This window comes from Petaurus breviceps, unplaced genomic scaffold (assembly GCF_028583685.1).
Source record: "Petaurus breviceps papuanus isolate PSGF00001 unplaced genomic scaffold, PetGlider_PUasm1.0 90895, whole genome shotgun sequence".
Taxonomy (NCBI): Eukaryota; Metazoa; Chordata; class Mammalia; order Diprotodontia; family Petauridae; genus Petaurus; species Petaurus breviceps.
In genome coordinates this window covers 6,256,000-6,270,660 of record NW_027187372.1, presented here as the reverse complement: position 1 = coordinate 6,270,660, position 14,661 = coordinate 6,256,000, and the positions used below count along the sequence as shown (strand labels likewise).

The 14,661-nt window shown below is 34.9% G+C and overlaps 1 protein-coding gene across 1 annotated transcript in view; it reads right to left on the bottom strand.

Moving 5' to 3' along the window:
- The window catches only part of HMCN1 (hemicentin 1), a 514,591-nt gene that overhangs the window by 285,859 nt on the left and 214,071 nt on the right, over window positions 1-14,661 (bottom strand). The window contains exon 11 of the mRNA XM_069074427.1: window positions 12,361-12,636. Within this exon, the coding sequence (XP_068930528.1) occupies window positions 12,361-12,636 (276 nt within the window). The remainder of the gene's footprint in view (window positions 1-12,360; window positions 12,637-14,661) is intronic.

Sequence of the window (14,661 nt, the reverse complement as noted above, 5' to 3'; positions counted from 1 at the left end):
ATTTAATTGAAGTATCCCTTTTTCAAAATCTCAGCCTGTAAATTTACTCAAATTCTATCATGTCTACTTTGGTGACAAAAATGGGAAACCAATTAATCATCAAGTAGGTTTTACCTATTTAGTACTTAGTATTGACTTTTCTGTAATTTCTCATCTTTCTGCCTCTTAATCTCCTGCAGAAAGGAAGAGAAAGAGCATATCAAATCCCAAAGTAGAATGATGCTGATTCATTGACTGACCAGTAGATTGTACATCAACAGCAAATCATTTTGGTAGGGATATACCTTGTTTTTATGCAAATTTGAATTTGTAATAGTTGAGGAAGGAGAGAAGATGAAACACTGATTATAAATTGAGATTACTGTGGATTTTAGTGAAAAATATAACTGGATTATGTAGGCATTTTCTACTAATTATCTCATTTCAATCTATAAGGACATACATTTTAGAAGCATAAGTTGGCCTTCATTTCAAACTATGCATATGCTACATAAATACTTCATCTAGGAGCTTTTTAATAAAAAGAACATTTAGAGCTACTAAGGAAATTAGATCAAGGTGATAAATGTACATTGAGAAGGCAATATTTGGAGTGACTAGCTAATTTGCCTTTTCCTTTAAATAATCTGATATTTTAGCCTTTACATCCTCCTACTCTTAGCAAATACACTGTTCAACAAGTTTTCAAATTTTGAAACTGATGATGCATATATTTGTGTATTGTGGATCTAACACATGCACATGATGCATAAGCACGCTCAGCTGATACAGATTCCTCTGTTACACTGGGTCAGATCATTCTTGCTAATGTTTGAATATTCCATGGTTTTTATTCATAAGTTTTAAACCAGTATTCTATTTATCTAGCAACAGAGGGCAATTTTTGGTAGGTATGGCTGTATATATGAAATGTGTCTGTATATGTGACATCTGAAAGTCCTGAGATAAAATCAAATTAACAGTCTCAGGAGAAGCAAGGAATATAGGTCTTCACTCAAAGATTATTAAAGACAAGCCAAATTCAGACAGTATCAACAATTAATCAGCAAGTATTTATTAAATACTTACTATGTGCCAGGTGCTAGATATACACAGATAAAAATGAACTATTTTGTCTGTCAAGAAGCCTACATTCATCACTATGACAATGTCCGTCATGTGCCAAATTCATTCTTCCATAACAATTTATGCAACTATTTGCTAAAATGCATAGGACCTACAATATGAATTGATAAAAGGATTATCTACAAAGACAAAATCAGTTTTTTGGAAGTATCAATTAAATATATTTTATGTAGCTCTCTTCCTGGTTCCATGGACAGTTCTCTAACCATAATGCCATACAGACTGTTTAGCACAATGCCTGGCACTTAGTATCTGCTTAATAAATGTTTATGGACAGACTGCTGACTACATCCCTCAACAAGTCAATCTCAGTGCTCTAAGCAACTCTCTAAGACTATATATAACTTACTGTCAAGGGGCCAATCTGAATTGGTAGAAGGGATTTTCTCATCCAGCATTTCCCTACACCAATGAAACCACAGGCACAGGCCCTATTCTTGTCCCTGTAGAGCTCTTTTAGATCCCAGAAGTTTTCAAGGCAAAGTCCCTATCTGTGAAATGTAGCTTAAATGGATCATGAAATTAGATGTGTGTGTGTGTGTGTGTGTTTGATAGGCATTTGCTACCATATTTATTTCCTACAGTCATTAACAAGGAAAGGACAGACTCAGTTATAGCATCTATAAAATGTTTGTAATAATACATATTATACCTACCCTTAGAGACTGAATGGAATATTGGCTACAGAGCCCACTTGGGAGTCAGGAAGATGTAGGTTTCACATTTAGTCTTTGACACATCCTGAGTATATAAATCTAGGCAAGTTAGTTAACCTCTCAATGGCCCAGGAAACCCTCTACCCATGCCTTTAAGTTGTGTAGAAAGTACAGCTCTACACTAGAAAAGAAGGTCTTTACTTGGAAGTCTTTATAACAGTGAAATCACAGTTAAAATACAAAACACCTACATCGCAGAATTACTGTGAGGCTCAAATGAAATAGTGAGTATCTTCAAACTTTAAAGTGCTATAGAAATGTTATTACAAAGTAGAAAGAAAGGTATGACAGATGTCTGTAGCAAGACTTCCACATAAAGGACTGCCATAACAGACTTCAGGATGGATGGCAACAGGAGTAACCAACTCAAACAAGCTAGAGGGTCGCCTGTCACATTTTCTGTGCAAGCATTTACATCTCAGAAATAAAGAAATGCTATAAATCAAGGCTTGATTTATTGTACTGATTTGTTGAGACTTAAGAAAATGGTGGAGAAAATGTCATAGTTCAGATTAAATTTAAAAGGGGTACAGTACAGATGTACAGAGGTACAGAGACCTCACTGTCAGCACCTCTCACACATCAAATAATCCCTCAAATATTAATAAAAAGGAACCCCTTCTTCCTGAAAAGTTAGAGGATCGATCTTCTATCTATTTCCTTGTACATTGCTCTTCATAGTTTTGTATCTATGATTCTGGTTTGTGAAAAATTATTTTATTGACTTGGTGTGTTGTAGAGAGCAAGGAAAGGGCAAATGGCTTAGCCTTTAGTGTTCCAACAGGAGCTGATATTTCCCACATCGTGGACGTTATCTATCAAATATTTCATCAACATCTTTCACTTAAATATTTACCAGTGCAGTCAAACTATACAAATAATCATGTTAGGACTCAATAATATCTCTGAGAAAATTTCCTATTTCCTTCCCTTCATTCTTATTTTCTTCAGTTTGAATCATATTGCTGTTCTAATATTTATTTTAGTAACAAATTTTAATAAATATAAATAATAACAAAATTTAATCAACATATTATTTATAGTCATTCTGATGGGGTTGTCTATGCTAAAGCATGATGCTTCTGCCTTCTCTTTCTCTACCATAAACTTCCAGGTCTTTCTTGGTTTAGTTCAGTACCTACCAGTTCTGATTCAGTTGAAAGGTTCTCAAATCGCTTGAGCTATAATTGACTCACTGTAAACTTTTCAAAAGTAGGAAAAAATCTGCTGTAATTAAGGGGACAGAAATGATTACAGAGAAGATAGTTTGTTTGTGTTCCTGTGTGGCAGTGACATTCTCTGGAATCTTCCTTAAGAGAACCCTCTGGTCAGCTGTGATTATATGGAAGTCAGGAACATTAGAATGGAGTCCAGAATCTCAAAGAAATGTTTGGTTCTAAAATAAATCAAGCACTGGGAAAATAAAATTTTATTAATGGCATAGAATCCCTTTCATTGTGTTTCAGGTTATTAATACTCACTATAATCACATGCAAGCTTAAGATTCTGGAAAGTGGAAAAGAGACTGGTGAAAGTCTTGTCAAGATGTAAAAATGCTTCTGAGCAAACAATGGTGATGCTGAGTGTTTATGGTTTTCTTTCATGTGGGTTTGAAAATGGTTGTCTTATTAGCCCGAATCACACTCCTGTCAAGGAGCAGCATAAATGCTATTAGGTTGTATAGAAAATATTCAAATATATTACAGAAACATAAATATGGAGAATTTCAGAGAGCATTTAGCTGAATGACAATAAGAAAAATAACATTTATTAAGCACTCCCTCCCTAGAAATAATCTTTCAGGGTTTAACTTCTCTGACAATTGGAAGTTCTACTTCCTATCTAATCTGACTCTCATAAACTACACTTAAATATATTTCCTCATGTTCTATATTTGGTGGTGATGGAAAACAGCTGCTCTCCAGGCTCATAATAACCCTCCATCGCCTTGAAGCATTTATTAGGTCATCCCACATACTATCCTTATACAAACTAAATAATCCTAATTCTTTAACCTTTCCTTACAGGTCTTATTTTAGAACTATTTAATAATCTTTCCTACTCTCCACTGAACATAAGAGGGAAATAATTCTTACCACCAACTCTTAAATTGTTATAACATCTGTCAAACACATAGATTACTAGAATGAAAGTTCCACATAAATGCCAAACATAGTATTATTTTATACATTTTATTATGTAGAACTTGGAATGTATTACCAAAAAAATAAAAAGGCTCACTTCAGTCCACTTTAGCCAGTGGACTATATTAAACAAGTAGGGCAACAGGACATGAAAATCTCACCTCATTCTTTAACTCTGTATATGCCATTGAACAATCCTGCCATATCTCAACCTTGAATGTCTGGGTTTTTAATAAGAGGGAAAAAGATCAGAAGCTCTCAAAAAATGTACTAATTTTTATTAAAGCCACAGGAAGCACTGTGATAAAATGAATAAAGAGCCAGACTTAGAATCAGAAATACTTAGATTCAAGTACTACCCCTACCCATACTGTGTCACCATGGGCAAGTCAGATAACTTCATAAATGTGTCATACAACTGTTCTCTAAGACTAGAGGGTACAGAAGAGTTGCTGACCTGCATCAGTAGAATAGGTTTTCACACCTAGAGTTCTCTACAATGATGAAATCATGAGTATAGACTGGGTAGGGAACCAAACAAAACCACAGATGAGCCTCTGAGATGTTTAAAATTGAATGGGGCAGCTAGGTGTCAGAGTGGATAGAGTAGAGTGCTGGGCCTGTGATAAGGAAAACCTGAGTTTAGAATCAGTCCCACACATTAACCATGTAACCCAGAGCAAGTCATGGTTTACCTCTGTCTCAGTTTCCTTAGCTATAACATGGTGATAATAATAGGACCTAGCATACAGGATCATTTTGAGAATCAAATTAGATGGTATGTGTAAAATGCTTAGCATAGTGCCTGACATGTAGCGGGTGCTTAATAAATCCTTGTTCCCTCCCCCATCTCTCCTCTCAAACCTCTCAGAGAGTTGTACTAAATGTCCTCCTAGATCTATGGCTATGATCCTCTCATCTTTTCAAATTAATCATAAGTGATGTAAAGGCTTCCACAACACTCCATACCACACTTGTAACCAAAAGACAAATAAAAGTCAGAATATTAACACAACATTTTATTTACCTGCACTGACTCAAACTTGGGACTTCAAGCAGTTACAATTGTCCAAAAAATTAAATATTGGCAACAATGAGTGATTTAAGGATTTTCATTATAATTTAATAAGAACTTCAGTGTGTCTGAATTCATTCAGCAGATAAAATATCTATGCAGGTATTTAGCATGTGCCTTTCAGTTCAGTCTACAGAAAAATTTAGCAGAAACCTGTAATGTAAAAATGTCAAGAATAGTATTTTCCAATGAAAACTAGTATTGACTATTCATTGCTATTCAAAATAGTAAATTACTTGAATATACTATTGAAAATAGTATTAACTATTTAGGTATGTATGCAGTAAGCAAAGATGTTGCATAAGGGAACTTTGTATATGATAAGCAGTTTATTCACATGAATTTCTATAAAAGAGAAAATATTAAGTAAAAGAGATCTAAAGGATTTCCCCCCTATCTCTTACTGGAAAATTCATTAAAAGAAAATTCACTACCTTGAGTACTGAACATAATACACTTTAATAGATAACACAGAGCACCATTTGAAGTCCAGTACCTTGAACATGGTACCTTAATGGCTCACGGAGATGAAGAGGGGTAAGTGGGGAAGGGATAAGTTGGTGACATTGTTGGCCCTGCACGTCAGGGAAATCAATCAGACACCTAAATGTAGGATGAACTAGAGTGGGGAGAGAAGTGAAGCAGAGAGAATAACCAGCAGACTATTGCAATAGTCCAGGTTTGAGATGATGAAAGTGTGTACAAGAGACAGTGGCAGTATCAGAGGAGAGAAGGGGTTTATATGAGAGAAGCTACAGAGGTAAAGTTAACAGGACTTGACAACAGATTGGCTCTAATGGGTGAGAAAGAGTGTGAAGTAGAGAAGGACACCTATGCTGTGAGTGTGGGTGACAGGGACAATGGTCAGAGATAAAGAAGGCCTTCCTCCTTGTTAAGGCCAATTCTTCTACTGCCACCCCTGATCTCACCATCAACAGTCTTTTGGGGATCTTGCCCCATAAGCCATTCTACAGCTTTTTCATTTTGAATCTCTGCCAATTTGGTGATTTCATCACCCTGGCCTACTTTATTACTGCTTAGATGAAATGTTTCACCCATCCCCAAACAAAAACAACAATCTTTCTTGATCCTCCCTCAATATATCACCTTTTACTGATAAATTCCCATAAAGAGGAATCTTCTTCTAGAAAAAGATAACTAGGATGTTCAAGGGATAGAGTTTTAGGCCTGGACTCAGGAAGATCTGAGTTCAAATCTATCTCAGGCTTTTATTACGATCTTGAACAAATCCTTTAACTTCTTTTTGCCTTAGTTTCCTCAACTGTAAGATGTGGATAATAATAGCACCTACATCACAGGGTACTGAGGAAGATCAACTGAGATAACATTTGTAAAGACCTTAGCATGATGCTTAATACATGCTTATTTCCTTCCTTCCCTATACTTGATGCCTTCATTTCTTCATCAAAAATTTACTCCTAAAGCCCTCATAATCCAGCTTCAAACCCCACCATTTAGTTGAAATTGCATTTTCAAAGGCTGCCAATGGTCTTTTAGTGGCTAAACAAAAAGTAGCATGAGACTGGAAGAAATCTCTGAGCTCATCTAATTCATACCCACAGTCAGCAGACAGGATTATACCTAAGGCATCTATGAAGGACAAGGCAATATCTCATCCTTTAATTTTTCCTAGGAAAGGTTCTTCTTTCATTTGTTATTTGGAAACAATTTTCTAATGGCCAGCTAATTTCAGAGAGACAAATTCTGTGACCTAACATCATATAGGTTATCAAATTTTCATTAATTGTATTAATATTTTCATGAGTTAAGACCAAAGAAAGCATACTTAGTATAGCAATATGCCTCCAAGTACAGCAGTTTATTTCATTAAACATCTGTAGCTTTACAGTAGTATTCTCAACCATAAAATAATACATTTGGATGGCCACAAATTTACTGTAGTCTCTAATTTTCTACTAAACAGTGCCATAAATTCTGGACTATATCTTCCTGTTGGCTTTGAAAACATTTCTTCATCAAATGTTTTTCCCAGAACCCACTGCCAGCAAGAGAGGCCATCAAAAAGAATGTCTCTGAGAAGATTTACACTGTTAATGATCTAAGAAACTAGGGAGCAAAATGTAAATAACATCTTTTTTTGCTAGTTTATTGCAGTGCTTATTTTAAAAATTTGGATAATAATGGTTCTGTTCTACAAGGAGAAGAGAGTGAAAGGCATCCCTTCTGTAAATAAATTTCAGTCTTCAGGAGCTCATTCACTAAAGCAGCTTTCAGTGAGTCTAAATATCACATGAGTAGCTTAAAAGTGTTAGTCAGATATTAAAAAAGGAACAATTTTCTTAGGAAAGGCATAGGAATATGAGTTAAAAGATTTAAAACTGGTCACACTATCAGAGGTCATCCACATGGTGCAGTGGATACAGTGGTAAAGTTGGAGCCTGGGAGATCAGAATTTACAAGCTTCCCCCACCTTACTACTTGTGTGATGTTGGGCAAGTAACTTAACTTCTCTCAAGTCTCAATTTTCTCACTTGCAAACTGTATCAGACTAAATATAAGCATAAGAATGGAAGCTGTGAGGCATCAGCAACCTTCTTTCTGGAAGCAACCTTTGTTCCAGTTTTGGAGAGAAATGTTTTTTCCTGCATAAATACCTTCAATGTCTGGTCCCTTTTGGAATTTCTTGGGAAAACTTAAGAATTCCTTCCACTGGTGCCTGCTGACTGAATAAATAAAGTGCCAGATATAGTAGACATTCATGTTCCAATCACCCAACAACTGTTTAGGCTGACTCCACTATCTTCAAGTATTTCGAACTTTTGAATTTAACCAATCAGTAAGTTTTCAGTGAGCTTCTACTATGCACCTAATGAGATACTCAGTAAACTGAGAAAAGTATGGCATGAAAAGTTCCACAGAATGCAAGCCTCCCAGAGGAGATATTGTTTATTCTTTGGATTCTCATGCCCGCATCCTAAGTACAGTGCCTGGAGATGGTAATTGTTTAATAAATACTTATTGATGGACGGACTGATTAACTGATGGGAATGACCTTCTCCTTTTTGTCTTTGCATTCCTAACATCCCAGCACTTAATAAATGCTTGTTGATTGTTTTTTTTTTTAATCTCCACACCGAATTTCTTATTCATGTGTTGTCCCCATACTCCCTTTTCTCCAAAGGGTCATGATAACAAGGCATAGGAATATGAGTTAAAAGATTTAAAGCTGGTCACGCTATCAGAGGTCATCCACACAGTGCAGTGGATAGAGTGGTAAAGTTGGAAGAGGAAAAGATTCATATAGTGCCAATTCCACCAATAAAAATTGGAATTACTACCGTGTAAACAGATTGAAACTGTGTTTTAATCTTTGGAAAGGTCATCTACAACACACACACAGATTAACAGCACTATATAATAAAGGATAATCTTTTTATGTTCCATTCATTTACAGTATTTTTTAAAGAAGTAGAAAAGGAACATTGCTAAAAATTGTTCTAGAACTTTTCTGTTGCTAGTTAAAATTTTTGTGACTTTTTACTGCCCTTGTGTTCAGGTGTGATATGGTTTTTCTTACAGAGATGCCACCCAGCTAATTGTCTATCAGATGAAATAGTGATGAACTCAGATGCCAAACTTCCATTTCTAGAATGTTCCAGCTTTTCTGATACCTTTTTTCCTTCCTCTCTTCTCTTTAAGTTGTTTGTCAGTCCCAAGATTGACCAGAACATTGCTTCTTACTGGCTATTTTGAGCTTGGGAGAGGGGGATAGTTATTATAGCAAGCCTTGTTTCTCTACTAAAAAAATAGAGAAACATGAATATGTGAAGTATTGCTCACAATCTAATAGGGGAGATAACTTACAAGCAACTATGTACAAACTTTATATACATACACACATATGTAAACAGACTTTTTTATATGTGCATGTGTTATTTATATGTACAAACCTTATATATGAAGTTGTGTATATCTACACATGCATTTACATACATATATACACAGATGTGTTTGCATGATTGTTTGTATGTTATTTTTTCCCATTAGATTGATGTTCTTGAGATAGACTATGTTTTTTGCCTTTATTTGTATTCTTACTGCTTAGCACAATATTTTGCATATTGTAGGATCTTAATAAATTCATATTGATGTGTCAACATAAGAAACTGACATGGAGAGGTAAAATGACTTGCCACTCAAGATCAAAGAGATGGCAAGTAGCAAAGGAAGCATTTGAACCTGTGTCCTTTGATTATGAACCTGGCACTCTCCATTCTGAGCCTATATTTCAAATGTCTTTATTGTACATGGGAAGGCAGAAAAATCAGAATGGGAAGTGGAAAAAGGAAGGAAAAGTGGAGGAAACATCCTCATGTTTCAAAAGGGGAAAATGAAGTATCCAGAGATTGAATAGTTCTCCCAAGTTTCTCCTAAAAATACAAAGGCACAGTCAGAAACAGAACACAGGGATCTGTTGGTTCTTCACTTTTATCTGAAAGCCTCTACTAAAGTTTTGGAGTTTCATAAACCTTCAGAGATAGAATGAACATTAGAGAGCATCTAATGAAACAAGTTACTACACACATCAGCCCAGATCATCCAAGAAATCTGCCACCTTGGAAATGTAATGAATTAATTCTAGGTCAATGACACCCCAATTATTTCACCAGATTAACTCCTATAAGTCACACCTACAGACCTGAGAATTTTACTCCATTACCAAGAAAAAAATAAAAATAAAATGTCTGCTCTTTTAGCAAAAGATTTTAATTATCACAGTGGTTTTCTTCAAGAAAAAAATCCTTCATACACAATGTCAGGTTACCTCGTCAATGTCGTCATCTGTGAGTATATTATTTTAGGAAGGTTTTAGAATTATTTGCAAGAGCACACTGGGCAGAGCTTTTTGATGTAATTAATCTCTTACATAAGGGATTTTAAATAAAATATTCTGCTGAGACAGCGGCAGAACCACAATTTAAGTATAAAAACCAAGCCAACAAGTAATTTGCTTATTGCTTTAAGCTTCCCAGCTGCTCTATAGACATTTGGAAGAAAAATATAAATGCAATGAAAAAGAAGCTCTCAGGCTGTTTTTTATCTTCTGTTGATGACCTTGAACATAATACACTTTTAATACCTCTAAGCATACTGCTAATGCTATTGTATACAAGCTTGCTGTCAGCACATTATAAAGAGGCACAGTTGAAGATTTAAGATTGGATGGCTATTCATTTGTACTTCACTAGGTTCTCATTTCCATGTATGTCAAATAAGTCACTGGAAGTAGATCTACATAGCATGTAGACAGACAATTTCTATAGGATGTAAAATATCTTGAGAGTTTGGAAGGAAATTAAATTAGCTACCAAGAAGTAAGGGACGAGAGCAAAAACTGATGTAAAACAGACTGGTCTTGGGAGCGGCTAGGTGGCGCAATGAATAGAGCACCAGCTCTGGAGTCAGGAGGACCTGAGTTCAAATCCAGCCTCAGACACTTAACACAAAAACTAGCTGTGTGACCTTGGGCAAGTCACTTAACCCCAATTGCCCTCTAAAAAGCACCCAAAAATACCCCAGACTGGTCCAACAACAAAAATAGTTTCAATTCTCAAGTCCATCATATAATGATATTTTGGAAGGAAGAAACTTAAAAAATATATATAGTGAATAGAAAACATTATACTACCTTGTAGATGAATCTGATAGCCTGGAAATATTTGTTGGCACTAATCTGGAAGATTATTTTCAGGGATCAAATACTAAAAATAATGTTATTTCATTCATTTATAGTTATGAAATATAAAGCACTGATCTCATAATAATAAAAATTAGAATACAAAGAACACTAGAAAAATATATGATGGACATGAACTTTTTACTGCATATTACTAGAAAAGACATGAGAAGTAGCATAAAATTTGTCATTATTGTTGCCCGGTTGTTTTCAGTCACATCCAACTTTTCATGATCCCATTTAGGATTTTACTGGCAATGATACTGGAGTGGCTTGCCACTTCTTTCTGCAGCTCATTTTACACATGAGAAAAATAAGGAAAACAGCATTAAGTGACGCCCAAGGTCACACAGATAGTGTCTGAGGCCAGATTTGAACTCAGGAAGGTGAGTTTTCCTGATTCAAGGCTCAGCACACTATCCACTGTACCTCCTAGCTGCTCAAGTATAAAGTATATTAATATATGAAGAACATGCATTTAGAAGAGCATGTGACGGCACAAACAATACATTACATTCAATGAGATGCTTCCAATTGTCCAATTTGGTAACTGTTTTTGTCATTTGTCCTGCCAGTGTACCCTCAGGAAAACCAGTTCAGAGATCATGCCCCGGGGCACTTAATCCACTTAGTTTTGTAATGTCCACCATAGGGATGAATGAGCTGACATAGCACACTATATGTAACCAGCTATAGACTGTCAGATCATGCTTCTAGTGCACCATCCATTCCATTTACCTTACATACCCATCTAACACTTTCTTTGGAAACTATACTATCACTATATTACCAATCAACCCTACCACTCTACCTTTGCTTCTAGAAAAACTATATAAATCAACTCCCTTATGGATCCATTGACTATCCTTGTTATTTCCCAGACCAAAACTTTCTCTCTTAGTCACTGCTCCTTTATATGCTGATTTTCCCCTATTAAACTATAAGCTCCTTGAGGGTAATATGCTTATCTCCTCTTTTAAATGATGAGATCTTTGAAGGCAAGGATTGCCTCACTATAGTATTCTCAGTAATTGCTACATACTACATACTTACTAAACATTTATTCATTCATGATCTTATAACAGAAATTTGGAGTGTGTCATCAGGAGGCTTAAGATGTTGAATCCATCAATAAGCATTTATTAAGTACTTACTGTTCTCTATGTACTGAAAAGCCCCCAATGTGTTGGATATTTGGAAGGTATGGAGAAGTGAATAAGACAAGAAAGTTTGGATCAACTGAGATCTGAACCTATGGAGGAAGTATCTGAACTGATATGAACATAGGTCCATGGTGTGATCATAGGCTAGAGAATCTAAATATACTAAATGACTATTTTTTGGATATAATTTTGATGCCAATAAAAATTTAGAGAAGTAGAACCCATTTAAGAAATATAGACATAATATTCTTCCATTCATATTTACAATTTTTAAATACCTGGAGAAATGTATACTCAGTTAATAGGGTGGGAGGTGGGGAAGGGCTGGGGAAGCAAAGGCTTGATTAATTATGAGATGCAATGAAGAAAAAAACAAAAATTCAAAACACCACAGTTCAGAAAACTTCCAGTACAATACCTTGCACAGAGAGGAAGACTGAAGCCATTGTTGATCCCCCTTCATTAGAAACCATGCAATTATATTCTCCAGCATCAGTGAATTTTGCACTATTTATCTCCAAGGAGAGGTTGGTTAGAATCCTGATCCGAGATGGATCTGCCAGTCTGACATCTCTACCATTTCTCTGCCAAGTAAGGTTGTAAGGCACTGCACTTATGGCAAAGCACGTCAAGGTTGCTAGTTCTCCAGGAGTAACGGTCACGTTGTTAGGCACTTGGATGACAGGAGGGGGCTCTGTATGAAATCAAAAGGCACAGGTCAGGAATTCAAGAATCATTTTCATTCATTTAGACTTGAAATCAACATTTTTATGATGAATTTATTAAAATTCACTGCACAAAAAGCACAGCAATACATCATATTCTGGAGGGTACAAAAGAAGACATAACCCTGTAGAAAAGTTAGATGAAGAAGATTGAAAAGGTATGTTCTGGCAAATGTAGGAAATAGGTATGAAAAAAACCAACTTGGAGTCATATAGTCTTCCTTTAAATCCTAATTCTGCCACTTAATACTCTATGATGTTGGATAAAATACTTAATCTCTCAATTTCCCCATCTATTAAATGAAGGGGTTGAATTAGATGGTCTGACAGAACTCTTTTAGTTCAAAATCTATGATCCTCTGATAATGTAATTTTTAAAAGTCCTAAAAACCTAGTGAATAACACTAATTCAGCAACAGGTAAAGTTGCAAAAAGGCTAATTTAGGTTTGATGGTAAGGAAATAGTGCCTAACAACTAGAATTATTGCCAAATACAACGGTCTGCTTTGGAAGGTAATGGAATCCTCTTTCTTGGAGGCCTTCAGGGAAAGCTTGGATAACCTCTTGTATATTTTGTAGAAGAACAATTCTTGTTCAGATATGCATTCAACTAGATGGCTTAAGAAGTTCCTTTTAACTCCGAGATCACACATATACACACACAGAAAGACACAATTTTGATGTATGTCCATGCCTTTGAAAGAAAATGGAATAATTAGGAATTCTTAGTCTAGATCTGGTTCTAATATATACATATATGTAGATATGTGCATTTTACATATAGACACATCTGTGTAGAAAGACTGAAAATAGGTCTGTACAGATCACATACATATGTAAAGGACATATAACTAGAACTCATTAAGGTGAGTTCACAAGTCTTTATTGGAATTGACTGTCTTCTCATTTAAGCTATATGTCTGAATCTACTCTTCCCTTAAACTACTTCACTATTCTCCTTCACTTAAAGTAATATTGCTGGGAAGGAAAAACCAAGAGCACAAGTGTTTGTTTTCTCAGAAGCAGAAGAATGTTGACACCATTCCAATTCCTTCCATAATTACAGCAGTTGAAAAAATGTGTAGTTCATAACAAGTACATCAACTTGCTAAAATGGAAATTTTTTAGAAGACAAACTGTATTTTTCTAAGAGAAAGACATTATACAGGTAGTTTTGATTGCAGAACAAGTGATTTGCTTTCTTTAATTATATGCTACCATGCTATATTTCAAAAGTGATTTATTTATAAAAACAATAAATAATGATATAAGCATAATATATTATTTCAAAAAAAGTTTTTGTCTTAAGTTGTTTTAAAAATATGTATGCATGGGTACAAAAGCAGATTCAGGGAGTACAGAATTAAAATAGAACTGCTACTCTGACAAAGAAATACCTGGTTTCTATTATTTGCCGGGTTGTAAAAACAATATGCCATTACACATGGTAAGAATCAATTAATTGTATTACAACTAAGATTTAGGTAAATGTCTAGTTCCAGACAGGCTGAATGTCTAAAATTGTAGCCTGCATTTCCAGTGGCAGCCTGGATGCCGTCTAAGAGAACCTTGAAGAAGAAGGATAATTAAACAATATTCCCTGCAAAAAAGCTTTTCTGTCATTATTTTTGCATTCTATCTCATTAAGATGTAATGAAGATTTCCATTTGTTTCTTAGAATCTTTTGTAAAATGTTATATATTTTTTAGAGAAAGACAGTACATAAATTTGAAATGATAATTTCCTATGCTTCACTATTCTAGTAAAAAAAAAGTAAAGTTCCTTTCAGTTGCTTTCTAAATCTGAAAATATAAAGTATCTCTAAAATCTTGTTGTGATTTTAAACTTTAATAGCTTCAGAAGTAAAAATGCCATAAAACCTACAAAATACAACATTTAAAAGGTTAATTATTTCAATATCCAAAATACTTATTTTTAAATTAAAATTTAACATAACCACTTTCTTGTACTAGATAGATGTTGCTCTCATTCAT